This window comes from Chanos chanos, chromosome 7 (assembly GCF_902362185.1).
Source record: "Chanos chanos chromosome 7, fChaCha1.1, whole genome shotgun sequence".
Lineage (NCBI taxonomy): Eukaryota > Metazoa > Chordata > Actinopteri > Gonorynchiformes > Chanidae > Chanos > Chanos chanos.
The window spans coordinates 31420016-31439624 of NC_044501.1; the positions used below are offsets into that span (position 1 = coordinate 31420016).

The window sequence follows — 19609 nt, forward strand, 5'->3', positions numbered from 1 at the left end:
AAATGAATGACTTTAACAGCACAATAGAACATTGGCTATTCATCAAACATTAGCTAATCAGCAACGAGTCCTTAAGTGAATGGATCATTATGCTGCAATTGGGAAATGTTAACCCTGTTTAGCAGTGTGCTCCAGTGCTAACAGAACAATTGGCCCTCTTCTTTAAATGCTCTTTTTGAGCTTTTAGAATTGCTGAGGGTTGAGAGGTTACCTTTCAAGTTACCACCTTATTCCTGTGGGGCTGTACCCCATACCGGACTAGTGTTTCACTAGATTAGCATGTCAGGGGAGAGAGTTTGTACTGCTGAGGCATTCTGGGTAACGAGTTATGTTGTTAGATGTAATTAATTCAGAAATAACAAACAGATGTGAATGGTGGTTTAATGGTGGTGGTTGAGAGCAGGGGAAATAAGATCTGTTTTTGAGCTTTCGCCTTGCACCAACTTGTCAAGAGGATATGGTTGAGACACTATCCAGATGTTTTAGAGTTAAGGTGAGGTCAAAGTTCATCATACTTGTTCTGTTCATGAAAATGTTACATTCGGTGAACCTTGAATTTTCAAGCCATCCAGCTGCTCATAAACACTGAACAGTTACATACTTTAAATTTTTTTATCTTTGTTAAATGGGAACAGTCTCGACAAAGTTTAGGTATGGAACTTCTGATATTATACACTAAAAGAAGATCACACTAAAAACAATGACCACAAATTTAACCCACATTCAACATCACTTGCACCATACAGACCTGGGAAAACATCTTCTCATGATTTTGAAAATGAGAATAAAAGTGATTTTGCTTTGGTTTGTGTTTTTTCAGATCTCACCTGAATGTACTGTGAGATGTCAAATTATATCAAGAATAAAGATGGATGAGAACTATGCATTCTGAAACCTCCCTAAATCTGCATCCAGACATCAGCAACGAGAAACTTACTCATACCTGACTCAAGTTAGGAATATAGAAGACCTCAACGTTCAATACCTTCAAGTTGTACCATCCTACACTAACTGTTCTATGAAGGAACTGACCGCTACAAAGTGAAACGTAATGGGTCCACAAAGTGGTCCACTTGGGTGGCCAGTTTTGTTCCTGGCTTGTATGGGAATCGTTCAGTGGACTCAAGGTTCCTTTGTCAAGACCAACCGTGGATTGAGAGTGAAGAGAGGCCAGTCAGCTTTTCTACTGGAGGGGGACCTGGAGTTCCACATTCCCCGGGAGAAAGACGCCTGCAAGGTGGAGGTGGTGTTAAATGAACCCATTACACAGCGTGTCGGCAAGCTGTCCCCTCAGGTATCACTTTTTCTTTGTTGCTGGTTTCAAAATCTTGACATCTTGGGATTAAGATGTGTCAAAATTTTGGAACAGAGAACTTGTTTTATTTAGACGATAGTTGTGGAAGCAAAACAAAGAAGAAAAATACCTTGAATTCTTGACAAAAATAATATTATACATTGAACATTATACAACATTATACAAAACAGTAAATTACAATGTGAATATAATTTAAAAAAAAAAAACTTTGGACCACAATGTCTCCTCATAGATAGGAAGCCTATGTCTTCAGTAGGTTCTCAGTGGTACTTGGTTTCCATGATGCTTTGCAGCAGATAAATGTCAAAATAGCCCTCTCATTAACACTGCGCCCTGGGCAGATCTAACACATGTTTAATGGCATGTGATAAAAATGATGGATCTTCCACAGCACCAACTACAGCTTTTTGACTAAACTAAGGTCATTACAAGCATAATTAGTCAAAACACCTGTTTTAGGAAGGTCCTAGTCATAGCAAAGCTGTTGAACTGACGTGTGAAGTGTGAAGGGTTTAGATGCAGTAAAGTTGACTGAAGTCCTGCTTTCTCACCTCGTGCATACAGGTACTCGTGGTCACTATTGTTTCCTGTTTTTAGTTCTCCCTATTTGAAAAAACTTTCTATTGTGATGCTAAGTAGTAAATTAACTTTCTTATGCAATTTTAAATATATAGGGGCAAATAAGATGGTACTAAAAAAGGTTCCTGAACTTTGCTAGCATAGAGCAATACACAAGATTTAATATTAGACTCACAGGTTTTTGAATATCAATCCTTTTAACTATGATATCATTCCTTTCTCAAGTTCTGAAGTACTGATGTGCCCCCCCCCCCCCCCCAAGTTCTTTAGCACAAAGGTACTTCTACAATATAATTGTAGCTCAGGTTTCTCTCACTTTTAAAGACACTGATGTCGCCCATGTCCAGCTAATGCTATGTATGGAGACTCTCTCCCAAGGAATCAAACACCATTTCATTCACATGTAGAACACAGACAGAGATAGCCATCTAATTAAACCTTAGTCACAGAAAGTCCAGGGATTTTTTAGGATAAATGAGAAAGTGATGACAGAATGCTAACAAGTAATGAGATCCCTATGCGTTTCTCCTTTGATACGTGAGACTCAGGAAAATGTATGTTGACAATATCAACCAAAAAGTGGTTTGATTGAACAACATCTCTATTGTAGTGTAAGACACAGTACATTCACATAATAGTGGACGTGTTTCATTGCTGTTTAATCAAATTAGAAGAAGAGTTAACTTATCTTATCTTAAAATATCACAGAAGAATATTACGCTCTCTAAAATGGACAAATATATGAACTTTAGCTGAAATTACAAACGTTATCCACTGTCTCATATGTCTATCCAAGACACTGAGGTGGACAAATTTGCTTGCACTCAAATGAATGCAGCAGGCAAACCCTACACAACTAAGGGAATTTCTTTTTTTTGTTTGTTTGGTTTTTTTTGTTCCTTTTTCCTTAGGTCTCGGGTTCTTTTGTGTTGTTTACATGGCATGCTCAGTTGTTTTTGAGTTCTCCCAACAAATTAGCTACAGAAGAGGGATTACAAGTGTGGCATAATTAGTGGGGCAATCTTCAATTCTTTTTTTTTCTTTTGTGTGTGTTCCTAAGAGCACTTGAAGTCTTTGCTGCTTTCTTGAAACACTTTACATTGTTTCTGAGGTCTTCAGATACAAAGTACAGTGACGTTCAAATAAATAGGGTCAGCATCTCAAAAAAGCCACAATTGCCTTTGTGTGTTTTCCTTGTCATCATGTGGTTGTTGAAAGGCCTCTTGCTTCTTCTGAGAGTGTAGGGTTAGACTCTAAGTGGTGTGGTGGTTACAAAAACACTTATCCTCTGTCCTTTCATTTCTCATCATTACTATGTTTTGTTGGATGCACAAGAGCATTTCTGTCATTTTCCAACAACAAAGGCTAACAGACAGAGTCAGAAATATGTACCATGCTGTCATTATTTAGTTACTCTAATTAAAATTTTAGTTACTACTGCCCATAATATTTTAATTTAGTTGCATTTTATCATTTGTATTTTCTTTTTATCAAAGGTTTTTGACTGCCATTATCTGGCTGATGAAGTGAAATACGTTCACAATGGCTGTCCGATTTTAAAAGCAGACACCGTTAAACTTCGATTATACAGGTATGATTTGATTTGTAATGCAATTTCTAAACCCACTAAGCCAAACAACCATTCTTCGACCGTTTTATAGAGGGCCCACATGTAAAGTTTTGTTTGACAGCATCTGATTATATAAGTGTTTCATACACATTTGTTTAGGACATCCAAAACAAAGTGAAACTGGTGTATTGGCTTCACAATCTATTTACTACTGATTCTTTTCTTTTCAGATTCACAGAGACAGAAACTTACACAGAGGTGTTTTCTCTGCATATTGAGATAATGGAACCTGATTGTAATGTAATCAAACTTGGACCCAAGACCCTAGAGGTGCCAGAATTTTATGGCCTTTCCAATGTGCTGGATGGTAATGTGGTATCTTTCCACTATGAGCACCGGCCTAACATTGAGTGTACCATTCGGGTAACAACGCTTGAAACCCATCTACCCACACATGGTCAGCTGGTCACTGGGGAGCCAGATTCACCACAGGGGCCAAGAGGAGATGAACCAGAGAGCTTTGTCCCTCTTCGACAGCAACTAGGTATGGAATGTCCCACAAAGTATGTCTAGACATATTCTGCAGATTGCAGCTCAAGCATCCTTTGATTGAGAACTGATAACATTTTGATTGTGAATAATTAATAATAACACAGATGACTGATTAACTTTGGGTAATGCAGTGAACTTGAGAATCACTGCACCTGTTATCAAAAAGTAATTCAGAGGTAAGTTCAGCTGTAATGCTTTAAAAGTTCTTTAAATGTGTTTTTTTTCCTACAAAAATTATACAAACTGTATTAATTTCATTGATTGTATGTGGGGCATAATCCAGTTTAATCCTCTTTTTAAAGCCTTTTTAAATGACATTTTAATGAATCGCTCTCTTTGTTATTAATAGAAAAGGGATTATTTTATGCTGATCCTTTGTAGATAACAAGGCAAGGGCCATGTGTAGAAGTGAGGACTGCTTGCAGGGACTGAAGCTGGTTAAACCCACCAAAGTGCCCTGTGATGACTTTCTGATGATGGGCATTCGATACCAGCATATTGACCCCCCCTCTCCGGATGTTGACTATATCGCCATCAGACTTGACCTGACAGATACTCGCAGCAGGAGCATTTTCCAGGTAAACTATGGTGCTGGTGGTTGATGCAGAATGGTGATAAATGATGGTTATCATGCTCTGTTGATTTGTCATTCACTTTGCTGTACAAATTAGTTTTACTCATCCAATGAAATTTCGTTGTAGTCAGAACAAGCCTGGATTCCTGTGCATATCAAAGGCGCTGTGCATAACCAGCCACCGAAGCCTGCCTTTATGTCGATGTTCATCTTGGAGGTGGACCAGTTCATTCTGACGCCGCTCTCCACCGCTACTCTGGATGCAGAAGATGCCGAGACCCCTAAGCAGAGGCTGGTGTTCAACATCACCAAGCCGCCAAGTGAGGGTTTTATCACCCATCTTTCTGACCATACTAAACCAATCTCTTCCTTCACCTGGGTGGACCTCAACGATATGCTGATTGGCTACCAGCCTCCCAACTCTAGCCATACACAACGCAGGAACTATGAGGTATACTACTTGAACACCACTTGGTCTTAATCTCATTGGTGGATCGTCCATATTGCCCCAAAACGCACTAACTTTTTTCACTAGTATCATTCACATCTGATTAATTCATATCAACAGATCTATTCATGAAGTCTTGGAGTATGCTGGACATGTGTTATGACATTTTGCTAACTGATCCATTTGTTATGATCCAGCAATGCATTAACTTCAAGCACAAATAGGCTACTCTTTCTGGAACCTGCATATCTCCACAGATTGAATTTGAAGTTCATGATTTCTACTTTGAGAAGAGCCAACCTGTGATGATACACGTGTCCATCAGAACAGCAGACACCAATGCTCCCAGAGTATCTTGGAACATGGGTATGAGTTCATGTCTCACTTCCAAATCATGACATTTTGGAAAATTACACATTGTTATATGTAAACTACATAAACAGGTTTTATTAGTAAACATCTGTGTCTCCATAGGTCTCAGTCTTCTGGAAGGCCAGTCTCGTCCAGTCACCTGGGATAATTTACAGATCGTTGACAATGATAACCTGAAGGTGGTTCGCATCATCACTGTAGATGGCCTGCAGCATGGAAGACTTACTGTCCGAGGTATAACGTAAATGACTAAATCGAATTTGCCCTTTAGTCAAGAAGCTCATCAGTAAACTGACATAGTTAAAAAACAACAGCAACAACAATAACAACAGCAAAACAACTGTGGCTGGATGAATGGGATATAATAACTAGTCTGACTCTTGTTGCCTTATATGAACATCTGGTACTCCCATTCCATTCATAATATATTCTATCTATATATTGAAAATAAGCTCAATGTCAATTTTGTTGTGTCTATAAAATCAGGAAATGAGCTTATGCACTCTGTTTATTTCATTTCAGGAGGGAAAGGCTTCATGTTCACTGTCAGTGATATAAAGGATGGTGTGGTGCGTTATCACCACGACGACAGTGATACTACCAAAGATTTTGTGGTCTTCCGTATCACAGATGGTCTCCACCAGACCAGACATAAATTTCCCATCAACATACTTCCCAAGGATGACAGTCCACCATTCCTCATCACCAACATGGTTCTAGAGTTATCTGAAGGTCAAACCGCACTCCTGAGAGGCTCCATACTACAAGCCTCAGACATGGACTCCAGTGATGATTACATCATGTTCAACATAACTCGGCCACCTCAGGCAGGGGAGATCATGAAGATGCCTGGCCCAGGGATTACAGGTGGGGCAAGATATATGCTTTCAGAAATTGTACCATCCAGGTGCTTCAATGTTATGGTGGTCTATCTATATTATCCTGATCTGCATGCATTAGTTGCAATGGACTTTTTTCTTTCTTTAAGGCTACCCTGTCACTCGGTTTCTTCAGAAGGACCTCTTCCATTCAGTCATCTATTACAGGCATCTAGGGCATGAGGTGTTTGATGACTCCTTTGAGGTGGTCTTGTCTGATTTTCATGACCCACCTAATCTATCAGATCCTCAAGTAAGATGATGGCTTCATTGCAAATCTATTCCAAACCTTCTAAGCTGTGATATCTGGCCCATACCAAATGGTCTATGTTTTTAGTTTGATTTTCAAGCAGAGCATAAATGTTTAGGTATGAGTTAACTGAAAATTGTCAGTTGTTTATTTGAATGAACCCTTTCTGGTTCCCTTTGAATCCTGGATGATGTCATTTAGGTTACATCTCTGTCCATTACACTGTTTTGTTGTTGACCTCTGTAGGTTATTGTGGTTCAAATACACCCAGTTCCAGATCAGCCTCCAAAGGAGGTGCCAGGGACAACACGACATCTGGTTGTGAAGGAGACAGATGTGATCTACTTGACAAAGCAGCAGCTGCATTTTGTCGACCTGGAGTCACCTGAGTGTGAGCTGACATACACTGTGACCACTCCACCTTTCTATAGCACCACCTACGGGTAGGAACATATACTGCAGCTTGGACTTTTTGGTTATGTCATGTACTGAATATTGAAGTTGTGAGATTCATACAATACATAGATTACACAAGAGATCAATCTACAGATTTTATTAATGATATTTTTGTCAGTATTACATACAGCATGCTGTTTAAATTTATATGCATTGTTGCCACATTCTTGCTTTAACAGAGGGTCTGATGCAGGGAGACTATTTTTGGTGGACAGTATCCCAAAATTCACCAAAGACCCTGACGCACCAGTGCTGAGACTTTTCACACAGGTTAAGGCAATTCACTGTGAATGACTGTTTTCCAATTTATGTTGATCTTTGGAAGAGATACTCAGACACGCATCTGTTTGTCGATACTTTTCTAGCATGCAGTCAACTACATGAAAGTAGCCTATATGCCTCCAATTTTGGATATTGGACCATATCCCCAGCACATCCAATTTGTGCTGTCCGTAACCAACCAACAAGGAAGTACTGCCACTGGGATCTGTTTTAACATCACAGTGTTACCTGTGGACAACCTGGCCCCGGAGGTAACCTATCAGCACCAGAATATTAATGAACGAATTTGTTTTTTTTTCTGACTGATATTTTTTTGACTGATATTCTGACTTCTGGAAAACCAACGTATCTTGTGATGCTTCTCTCTCCAGCTCTGGGCATCTGCTCTTGTGTGAGCTGCTATTTGAATTTACCTGGAAGTGTTTCAGACCATTGAAATGCACTGCGTTTAATTATTAGTAGTATTTCTATGTGAAATTTGATGAATTTAATACATATTTAACTACATGTAGAAAAGTATCGCTGAACCTTGCAAGAGTGACTATTGGTATTTGGTAGTTAGCACTTTGTTCACCAACTTACAACTTAAAACTGGGGAGTATATTCAGGGACTTTTTCCTTCAGACTGGAATATACTAAGATATGAATTATACAGCAGAGGCTAAGGTTGATTTCATCCTTGTGAAGTTCGTCTACAATTTATACCTTCAGGTACACGTAAACCAGTTAATGGTGGATGAAGGTGGAGAGTGCTGGGTGACCTTGGATCACCTGCGTCTGACGGACCGTGACTCTCTGGAGGGTTCCTTGTGTGTAGAGCTGAAGAGAAGGCCCCAGCATGGGGAGATCTACCTGGACAGCATTCCCTTGAATCCTGGCCAGACTTTCACCGTGAGGGACCTGAAAAGCCTAAAAGTTCGGTCAGATATAACAACATATTCCAGAACTTTCTTTCCTGGTAGAACTACAAGAGAATCTTGTAGAAGAGAACCATCTAGTTAGCATATTACCTTCATATATGTTATTCAGGTATGTCTTTCACAAATGTGTAATCCTATCATGTTTGATCATGTTTTATCATGTTATTCTCTGCAGATATCATCATGACAGCTCTGAAACAGAGCAAGATGACATTGAATTCATTGCCACAGATGGAATTAATAAGGCTGACTTTGTTTTGCATGTGAAGGTAATGGAGATCTGAAAGGGTTATAAAATTTGCCTTACGTAGTTACTATTGAAGTGATTCGTAATATCTCTTAAATGCATGTGTTATCAGGTGACTCTCGTGAATGATGAGGTACCAGTTTTGATGCCAGGGTTAAAGCCTATGCTGGACTGTGCTGAGGGACAGGAAGTAGTCATCACTATCGAGTACATCTGTGCCACAGATGCGGACAGCGATGATAGCAGACTGTCCTACATGATTGCCCGGCAGCCGTACTATGGCGTAGTCCAAAGGAATGGTGTTGTGGTGGATCGATTCACCCAAGCAGATATAATGGCTGGGATCATCACTTACAAACACACAGGTAATGTTTCTGTCATTACAGACATGAAAGTTTTGACCAGTTCAAATGCATTTTAGTCAGTATTTCATGATTTAAGGTCAGCTTATCCAGCTACTGAACAGACAAACCCCTTGACTCTTGACTTTTAATGTTATGTGTTTTCCTGGACTATGAAGTCATTTCTATGAATAAATCCTGTCTAAGCTGTTCCACCCCTCAGCAGAAGGAACTTGCCTGTACATTGATATTATGTTACTACATGTGATTGTAAAGGCATGCTTTAACACATTATTATATATTACGTCCCTAAGGACAGGAGATTGGACTGATCCCTCGGTATGACACCATCACATTTGTGATATCTGATGGAGAAACAGAGCCTATATCCTCTTGCTGTTACAACAAGGGGCCCAATAGGAACACCCCACGTCTCCATGATAATCTACCAGTCTATGATCTCAACGTGACAGTTTATCCTGTCGACAGTCAGCCACCCTCTATTGCCATCGGTAACCGCGGCTTCTTTCTATCTGCCTTGCCCTGACCCTCTATGGACCTTGCATTTAAACGTATATAATGGTTTTTTATATGATGTTTCATTCATCTATATTTTAAAATGCACAGTTGTTGATGTAATTGTTACTGCTATACACAGTATATTAAGAACTGTTTTCAACTGTTTTATGAATCCATTGCGCATCACGTTATCCGTAACAGGAGAGGTGTTTGCTGTGGATGAAGGGGGTACAGCTGCCATCACTGTGACCCATGTCAGAGTCTCAGATGTGGACACCCCTATGGAGGATCTAACCCTTGTCCTGGTGACCCCACCACAGCTTGGGTACATTGAGAACATCCTGCCCAGCCCTGGGTTTGAGAAGAGTAACATGGGCATCAGCATTGGTCAGTGTTAAGAATCTTTTCAAGTCTTTTCCCATAATTCAACACCATTCAGTGCATGCACCCAAAACTGTAAGGATCCAAGGAAAACAATTAATAGTCAGTGCACTTTTACCATGTATTTCTTGCATTTTGTTCCTCACCAAAACATTGCTTCTACTGTGGTATAAAACCAAGCTAAGCGTCTACAGAAATGATGAGGGTTGAGATTGCAGGTAGCTTGATTGCAGACAGAAGTAGATGCTTGATAAACCCATCAAGTCTTGAACTGTGGCTGTAAACTGAAAGTGAAAGCAAAAAATGTGTGCATGTCACTTTATGTTATTGGTTTTCAATTGGTCTGTCTCTCAGCCTCTTTCTCCTATAGGGATGTGTTAAATGGACACGTTAATTACGTGCAGTCACGTCATCAGAGGTTAGAACCTACCACAGATCAGTTCATGCTGTGTGTGTCAGACGGGAAGCATCAGTCTCCTGAAATTCCCTTCTATATCATCATCAATCCGACCAATGATGAAGCTCCTGATTTCCTTGCCAGGAATTTTACAGTGAGTCTTAAAATAATGTCAAAAAATGACCCGCAGAAAAGCCCATTAAAAAGTTTACATTTCTCATCAGTAATTAGTGTAATCTTATAAATATTTGAAGCATTTATCCAAACATTGCAAAAGATGAAATGCTTTGTCAGGATGTGGACAAAGCATTTAAATGTTAGGGCTGCCAACTCTCAGATGAGTTTGAACCTTTTTTTCTTCAGGTCCGAGAGGGAGACGTGAAAGAACTGGGTCCCTCAGTCATTGATGCTGTAGACTTAGACATTCCCAAAGATCGTTTGATGTTCACCGTGATCCAGAAGCCTCAGCATGGCGCCATCATGGGGAGTCTCCATGGCAACGATGTATCACAATACAAGAGGCACAATCAGAAGCGAGGGACAGACGTTGCAGTGCAGGACTTTACTATGGATGACCTCAGGAATGGTACAGAGTCTGCTATGCTATCAAACCTTTTATATAGTTTATATGTAGTCATTTTTATAATCCATAGCTTTGTCTGCACATCAACATGAAGCTAAATACTATATATGTTCATCTTCAAGAACAAAAGCGAAACTGAATGCTATTGATAACAAAACATTCTCAGTAGGTATCCCCAAAAAAAGTAAAGCGATTTCTAATTGTAAGATTTGCTGTTACCATGTTATTCACTTCAGCACAGCTTATAGTAAGTTTTTAATTAATTCCTCATTTATCCAGCCACTATATAGTTCATTTTTGTGCACTATAAATGTGATGCCATAGAGGAGTTCATTAAGATTAGAGAGTTAGGTGTTATACCTTCTGTAGTGAATCTCTTGAGTCACACTGTGATTTGCTCAGCAGGTATGACTCTGATGTACATGCATGATGACTCGGAGAGTACCCAGGACAGCTTCACCCTCTTACTGACTGATGGCAAGCATCAGCTTCAGAGACAAGTCCAAGTCAAAGTGATTCCTGTTAATGACGAAGAGCCGTGCATCATCAGGTATTTCAGCACACGACTTGCTTAATTCTTCATGACACGACAATATTGGTAAAATCCACGTTGGTGTAAGGAGTAAGGGGAAAGGGTTCTTATGTGCACTGTGTTGTAGGAACACTGGGATTGAAGTGGAGGCTGGAGAAACAAGAGTGATCTCTAGCGCTGTCCTCAGTGCCTACGACAATGACACACCTGCAAGTGACGTTATCTATGTCTTTGAGAGTGTTCCAAGTCATGGACTGCTCCAGATTAAGGTCAGTTCTTCAGAGATTGAGAGAACATTGGCCAAAAATGTCTGCTTGACATAGTTTACATAGTTACTTAGTTACACACCTTTCACATGACGTATTGATAAATATTCAGAATTCAGGTTTTGTCAAATAAAAGAAAATCAGGTGTGAGCTTTCAAACAACATTCACAAAGTGCTTGGCAACATAAGTGTGAAGAATACCTGAGTTGCTGTGTCTGTTGTTCTTCTTAAACAAAGATGGATTTTGATGGTTAGGTCGAGAATCGAGCCATGATTTCTCTTTATGAGTACTCTTAAGCTGTGGTTTCGACTGGTGCTTTCTCAGGTAGGCCTAGACTGGTTTCCTGTGTCTGCTGGGATGAACTGTTCCCAGGAGGCAGTGGACATGAACCTGCTACGATATCTTCACACGACCAGGCCAGGAGCGCACACACAGGACTTCTTTGTCTTTCATCTGCTGGACGGGAAGAACCAATCTCCGGCTCAACACTTTCACATCTCCCTCAAAGACCTTGAGAAAGGTTTGTGTGTGAGTTTGTGTGTACTGTTATCACAAAAATGCACATCATCTAACATCCTACACAGTTTTACCAAATCAGGCACAACTCTTAAGCAGGAATAGCAAATAAATGAAATATTACTTTTCATTTTTGTATTATTCATTTTAATTCAACACTAAGTCTAGGTCACACCAAATCAAATATAGCACTGATATGCATTAATACTCTCTAAAAAAAACAAAAAAACATGAAGCCTTCTCTTTCTGTTGTTGAGTAGGAGACATTGCTTTGTTTGTGAAGCCTGTGAGAGCTAGCCGTGGGGAGCGTGTTGTGTTGACCACTGATGTCCTTCTTGCTGTGGATGGTACTGACAAGCCAGAGGAGCTCCTTTACATCATCACGATGCCTCCAGCACACGGCCACATAGAGTACGTCACACACACCGGCGTGGCCATAGACTCTTTCAGCCAAATGGACGTGGCAGCGAACCTAGTGTGTTACGTCCATGACAACAGAGCAACCTCTCCCAAAGAGACACTGAGGTAAGGACACCTTTGGTAGGGTCAAATTTAGCACTCTGTCAGTTTAATCCATACATGCCTCAAATAGCTAAGATCACTCCTCTGACAACGGCAGTTACAATTGTATTCATTTACCAGGGATTTATTTAGCTTACAAGAAGTGCATTCATGTTGAGTAGAAGAGAGCTTACAATATGTAATGAGTATAGAACCCTCCCATGAAAAATAAGTAGAGAACCCTCCCATGACAAATAAGTATAGAACCTTCCCATGACGAATAAGTATAGAACCCTCCCATGAAAAAATAAGTAGAGAACCCTCCCATGACAAATAAGTATAGAACCTTCCCATGACGAATAAGTATAGAACCCTCCCATGAAAAAATAAGTAGAGAACCCTCCCATGACAAATAAGTATAGAACCTTCCCATGAAAAATAAGTATAGAACCTTCCCATGAAAAACAGGTATGGAAACTGCCTGTGAAAAAGTACCAGTTATACTTTGTGAAGTTTTTTTTTTTTTAGTATTACTTCTTCACAAATTTTTTTTTTAACATTTTTTGCCAGGGGAAAATTGCCTGCTGGGAATTTAAACAAGCTCTAACACTTTGTAAACAAGCTGTTTTTAAGATCACATTTTGCAGGTTTCTTGTCTTTGGGCTTTTTCCAGGTACAGGCTAGTCATAAACTTGGCCATCCACCAAAGCGTAGGCATATTTTGCAAGACTCATAATACCTCACGTCCTCATAATGTGAGTACAGCTGCAGGGGACTACTGACATTGAAACATTTGTCTCTTTGAATTGAATTACAGATTTGTCATCAGCAATGGTAAATCAACCCGCAATGGCAGTTTGGAGATCATCATCGAGATGACAGACAGAGTTTTACCGACGTTAGTGCGGAACACTGGCCTTCAAGTACCCCAGGGTTCCACCATGTCTCTCACCCCTAATGTCTTGTGCCTGTCTGACCCTGACACCCCTGCCAATGCCCTTTTCTTTAGGGTGTTCAAACCTCCCCAGTACGGCCAGTTATTGTTAAAGGGGGTGCCACTGGTTGCTGGTAGCAACTTCACCCAACAGCACTTGCAGGACCTGGACGTCGCTTACCGACATTCTGGTGGGGGGTCACAAATCGATCGCTTCATGTTTACTGCTGTGGACACTACTGAGAGAGGCTTTCTGATGGAGGGGCAAATGCAGACAGAGCCAATGTTTTTCACTCTGCAGGTAAGTTGTGGGATGCGTGAACTCTTTTGAATGGAGACATTTTGTATTACGTTGAATTTTTGTTGTTGTTGTTGTTGTTTTATGTAAGATGGTGGAGTTAAATGTTCAAAATAGACTCCCAGTTCTGTTTATGCATGTGTGTGTGTTTGTGTATGTTTCAGATTGAATTGCTGGACACCTCAGCTCCTCAGGTAGTGACTCTGCAAACGTTGTGGAAAGCGGAGCTCCTTAAGGATGGACGTTACGGGATCTTCATTTCGTCCAGAGAGCTGAAGGCTCAAGACGCCCACTCTGTCACCGATGAGCTCATCTTCCACATTCTCAGAGCACCCTACTTTGGCTACCTGGAAAATGCCACCTCAGGTGAGAGAGAGCTTGGACTAGAGATAACAGAGATAACATTCTCTTCTGTTTCATCCACTCTGCAAAAGTCATCACTCAAGATTTGGTGGTACTGTGTAAGTGTAACTGAACAGAAATTGAATTGTGTTATCCGCTGTGTCTGTGATTCATCAGATGTTTGAAGCTTGTAGATTTTTTCCACTGACTTGCTCTCCTTTCATCTCTGTAAATTTATTGTTTATTTGATTTTCTGTTGGGCTGGACACCTGATGAACAATGATAACAAAGCTCAAGCATTGTATTCATTCACAGCCCTAAGCCTGATAATATCACAGGTCCATTCGTTTGACCTTATTTGATCTTTATTGAGTCAAAGTCAATTACTGTTGAAGGAAAGCTTTGAAGTTCCTGCAGAATAACACAAGATTGAGCGTTACCTAATATTAACAGAGATGGACTTCAAATCTAAAAAACCTGCCCATCTGTGATACTCTGCAGGTGCATTTGTGCATCAGCGTTTCTCTCAGAGGGACCTTAGCAGAAGAAATATTCTTTACATTATTAACCCCGCCCCAGAGACTTTGAGTGACAGCCTGGAGTTTGCAGTCTCGGATCTGCTTGGCAACACTGGACCCTCCCACAAGTAAGTACTGTTTAAGCACCCCTTGTTTAAACTACTGAAAATATACAGTAGGAAAAAGAAAAAAAAAGAGGAAAACACAAAGACCACATAATTTAAAGATTTTTAAAATGTGGAAGCAGTGTAACCTCTAGCTTTGAATGCATATAACTTTGTCTGGATTCATTTACATTAAAGAAGAAGAGAGAAGAACTATACAAACAAAAACGTGTTTTGTTCATTGCCTTATGAGATGGGACTGTAGGGGGTTTGAGGGGGATTCAATTTGACAGAAGACTGAACCAAGAAGACTATTATTAAAAACCATTACAAACTCCATGTACCTCTCTCTGCAGGCTGGAGTTCAGCTGGGCCGGTGTTGAGCTGGAAAAGACTGAACACAGTGTGTGTGAAAGTCAGGGGGTTCTCTCACTAACCATACTGAGAAAGGGCTACCTGCAAGAGTCATCATATGTCACTGTCAAGGTGAGGGTAATATATCTGTCTCTGTGAATTACAGGTGATATTAAAGTATTTTAAAGGGAAGTGAGGCAGCCCAGGATACTGGGTTTTATTCCCAAGTATAGTGGAAAAACTAACTGTGTCCAGGAGTGACTAGGTTCTCCACTCAGGGCTGTTTGCTGAACACTTGAGCGAGGCAATTAGCCTCATGGTTTCTCAGATGGGTTATAGCATCTTAGAGACAATGTTATGTATCTGACTCTCTCTGGTTGACTGTCTAGTGAATAAACAAAACTTCATTTTTGTGTATCATTCATTTTATGTCATTTCTGTATGTGAGAAAAGGAAACAAGAAACACAGAAAAATAACCCAGCCGTAACTGTACTTGACTTGTTTTTTTCCTGTACCTACTGTTTAAAAAGGTTGACCTAGTCAGGGGATTGTGTGAACAGTGTCTGGTTGTGCTCACTAAGAATCGTGCTCTCTTTAAAACTTCAAGGTGAATGAGATAACAGCTTCAGCTGGAAAAGACTTCATTCCTGGGACGTCCACTTTAATCCAGTTTGACCCTGGTACAGTAAATCAGTTTTATGTTACACCTGTTAATAGATGTTACTCTGTATGCTGATATGGGGCCCAGTTTGATCTTTGTGGAAAAAAAATACCCAGCATGTCTTCACTTTCCTCTTTCAGGAGCGGCCAGAAGAAGTTGGAAGGTGGATATTGTCCCTGATTCTTTGGAGGAGGCTGAGGAGAAGTTTGAGGTCACTCTGGTCTCCCCAGAAAGCGCAGTGTTACGGGGCAACACCAAAGCCATCGTTAGAATAGTAGATTCCCAAACAGGTCTGTTTCTTTCACTTGAAAATGAGGTAAAAGAATTTTCATGAGCAAAAACACTGACAGGAAACTGTACTGTTTTGAGATGATGGCCCAAAACTGTTATGGTCAACTTTGGGTACAGACAGCTTTGAGTAGAACTGTTTAGAAGACTCAACAACTCCATGAAGAGAACATAAAATTATCTGAAAGAAAGGGATTTGTGCTTTATTAATGCTGGGTTGATGAAATGTTAAGCTTCTGCCAAACTAAAATTAGATTATGCTCAAAAACAAACGGGAAGAAACAGTATTTATTGTACTTTTATTGTACACCCCACTGTACAGACTTTTGACTTGAACCATAAGACAGTCCCAAAGGATGTGAGAGGAATGTAGGGAAAACACTCTAATCCAATTACCCATGGTCTTACACAGGGAAGTGTGGTGAAAGTCAGGCCTCTGAAGGGGGTAGTTTGGGGGGCAAACCAGTGCAGCCAGGGCCCTACCCGAAACATGGAGCCATCCAGGTGGAAATGTTACCGCTGGCCCAGTTTGATGGCACTGGTCTCACCAGAGGGGATGGGATGCCTGTGGTGATTCCCTCAGCCTCCAAAAAGAGACTGACAGTCACTGGCAATGGGAAAAATGTGAGTTTGTACCTATTGACTAGTACTACATGACAGTGTTTTATTGTATTACACTGCATTTCTGGTTGGCTGAAACCTTTATTTAACTAGTTTTAATGTAATATTACTAAATGACCATTTCCTCATTATAAGTTATATTTGTTTACAGATTAAACCCTCTTCAGTTGTTCGTAGTGGATCTGAAACCGTGTATACCGTAGGTTGAATCTCCACACCTCACCGCTTTATACCTATAACTCATAATATCACGCAATAGATATTTTATGAAGTTCTGTAATATGTGATATGATCAATATTATTTGTTTTCTTTTTTTTCTGGTTTGTACAGTATAATGGCATCATGTCTATGGCCGTCGAGGATGACTCCGCGTCATCCAGGGTAGGCAGAAAAGCTAAAGTGCAGGTCACCAGCAGGGGGCAGCAGCGGTCTTCTTCAGCAAAACTGGAACGTTTGCCAACAGGACAATCCACAAAAACACAACGAGACCCAGCAACACAGGTAAAGCCTGCAAAGAGTAATTAGACACCAGGATCATGTCAGTAGGTTTATCAAGAATTATTTATTACATTGTTACACTATTTGTTACAGGAATGCAGAAAATTGAAAAGTCTTTGAAAGTTTCATGTTGCATAAAATAAAAGGGAAATTATTACTAAAAGGTATATGACTTCAAAGTTTGTTTTGGGAGAGATAGTAATACTTGATATTCTTGATGTGACCAGATTAAAGCATACAAATACAAATACCTGTGCATCAGTTACAACATGCCTGAGAACTTGGTGAAGACATGTGAATTTGCATGCAGGAGTTTTCCCACTGATGTCCAGTGTGTGTATTTATCCACAGGGCCAATCCATCAGACCTGTCTCCAAACCCTGCACCCCGGAGCTGAATGGTTTCCTCCACTTCAACGAGAGCACAGGCCAGCTCTCACGCTGTAACGGCGTCTCCTGGAAACCCTGGGCCCCCTGGGCCCCCAGCGAGGAGGTCCGAACACATCTCTTCTGATCCCCCAGAAAGAAAAGAGATTTCTCTCTCTCTCGCTCTCTCTCTCTCTCTCTCTCTCATTTTTAAACTCTCGCTCTATCTTATCAGTCTCAGCCACAATCACAAAAGAATGTTACTTTATTTCTCTTTTTTTTTTTTCTTTTTTCAATGCAGGCAGTAAATGCTCAGAGATGCCCAGGGGGTTGGACTTATCGTGGGGGTAACTGTTATTTACTGAGTGCAGAGAAGAAAGTCACATGGAGCATTGCAGCCAGGGTGTGCAGAGAGAGGTAATGTAGAGGATTGCACTGCACAGATAAAACAACACTGCTGAGTTTTAATCATGTGTACAGTACTGTAGCAAATTATGTGACAAATAAATATAAATATGTTTTGAGTACTTAAAAGTGCTCACTATCATCCAGTGAGCAGTCTGGTTTTTGAAGAACAGCCTGAAATCTGCCACTTTCTGTACTGTGACAACAATGAAGCAATATCTAATTCCATTTTTATTTTTTCACTTTGATAAGCTTCAATGGGAATCTCGTCAGTGTTTTGTCCAAAGGGGACATGGACTGGCTTTGGGACTTCAGTGGAAGAAAACCTTTCTGGATTGGTAAAATCTCCACTATATATTTCAACTCCCTTTGGACAGCTGCCTTATTACTGTTTTGCTGACAGTTAAGAAGGAAACATAAAAAGAAAAAAAAAAAACATTTCCTGTATTCAGTTCTAATGAGGACAGATACAATTGCTGTGTATTTCCCTCTCTAAATCTTATTACCACATATTCCCTTTCGCCAGGTTTGAATGATCGTGAGAGCAAAGGCCGCTGGGAGTGGGTGGGCGGGGAACCCGTCACGTACACTAACTGGAGACGCAGTCCACCGCGCACGCGGAAGAAGGGGATGAAAAAGTGCGTGCTCGTCTGGAAGAAGACAAAGTGGCAAATCAGAGACTGTAAAAAGGGCAAAGGACATCATTACGTTTGTTACAAAAAAACATGAACTTTGAAGAGACGTGTCAAGAGTCGCCATTCATAACGCCACAGACTTCCTCCGAGACTGAGAGACAAAGACAGCTTCCATATCCTCTGAGTGCTTGTGTATCAGTTTGTGAAGATTTCCAAGAGGGATCAGTTTTCACTGGCCATCAGTTAAATGTCATAAACGTTGTGGAATTCTGTTATTATTTCTGTGGCATTAATACCGCGATTAGTCAATAACTGTCACAGCTTGTATCAAAAGGCGGCAAAGAAATGCCTTTTAGTCTTACAAAGTTACACATCTCTGCATTATACTAGTGCCACAAAGCAGAGATTGAATTTGAGTGTTAACACAATCAGACAAAAGCAATAAGTCAGTACAGGCTGCCTGCTGTGACAAGTCAATGAAATGATCATTTCCGTCTGATCTCACAGAAGTCCAGTCAGGCCTCCTCATTAAGGTTAGCCATGTGATCTCAGCCAAAGGTCTGTTTTATGTGCTAACTGTAAGTGCAACACATAGTACCTCGTTATATTATCAGCATGCTAATGGTATATTTATTTCAGTCACCTCGGGACCAATGTCTGGGGCATTACAGCTCTAGTACGTGTGGGATCAATGAGCTGGTAGTTGGGATGAATTGTTGCTTTTCCTCCCCTCAACGTTTAAGGAACATTTAGTTTCAACAAGTAGAGGTCCTACGGTTCTAGAAAGTACTGTAGAGGACACATGTGGTCATATCTAATGAATGAAATTTCAATGATATTCTCTGGTCCATAGAGCAGCCTGTGTGGTAGGAACACTGTCTGGCAGAATAAATAGAAGACTTCACTTCAGGAGCCATATGTAAATGGGAATATGATGTCTGTAACACATTTTATTCATTTATTGTGTATTATATGGTGTTTTTTCTTCCAGACATGTAAAGGGTTAGCGTAAGTCTTTACTATGAGCTTTTATTGACAAGGTGCTAGCAATAAGATTTGTTGAGTCATAAGAACAACAAAACTGTAGTTCTAATTTGCTGGACC

General features: G+C 40.4%; 1 protein-coding gene across 3 annotated transcripts; it reads left to right on the forward strand.

Moving 5' to 3' along the window:
• Positions 1–1027: 1027 nt before the first annotated feature.
• Positions 1028–18636, forward strand: frem1a (Fras1 related extracellular matrix 1a). 3 transcript variants are annotated; one of them, XM_030780005.1, is made up of 36 exons: positions 1028–1294; positions 3391–3485; positions 3695–4008; positions 4398–4594; positions 4718–5041; positions 5296–5404; positions 5513–5644; positions 5933–6277; positions 6399–6541; positions 6785–6981; positions 7174–7264; positions 7360–7527; positions 7988–8196; positions 8372–8465; positions 8556–8808; positions 9099–9296; positions 9505–9690; positions 10039–10235; positions 10445–10667; positions 11070–11214; positions 11324–11465; positions 11761–11983; positions 12240–12504; positions 13298–13715; positions 13877–14078; positions 14556–14700; positions 15033–15162; positions 15639–15711; positions 15833–15982; positions 16393–16604; positions 16753–16800; positions 16933–17103; positions 17452–17592; positions 17767–17882; positions 18123–18208; positions 18397–18636. In XM_030780005.1, the coding sequence occupies exons 1-36, from the start codon at positions 1052–1054 to the stop codon at positions 18597–18599; spliced, it is 6588 nt and encodes a 2195-aa protein (XP_030635865.1). In that variant the 5' UTR covers positions 1028–1051; the 3' UTR covers positions 18600–18636. The 3 variants fall into 3 exon arrangements, with proteins under 3 accessions (XP_030635865.1, XP_030635867.1, XP_030635866.1); XM_030780007.1 differs by having other exon boundaries at positions 11788–11983; positions 16933–17108; positions 17466–17592; XM_030780006.1 differs by having other exon boundaries at positions 11788–11983.
• The last annotated feature ends 973 nt before the right edge of the window (positions 18637–19609 follow it).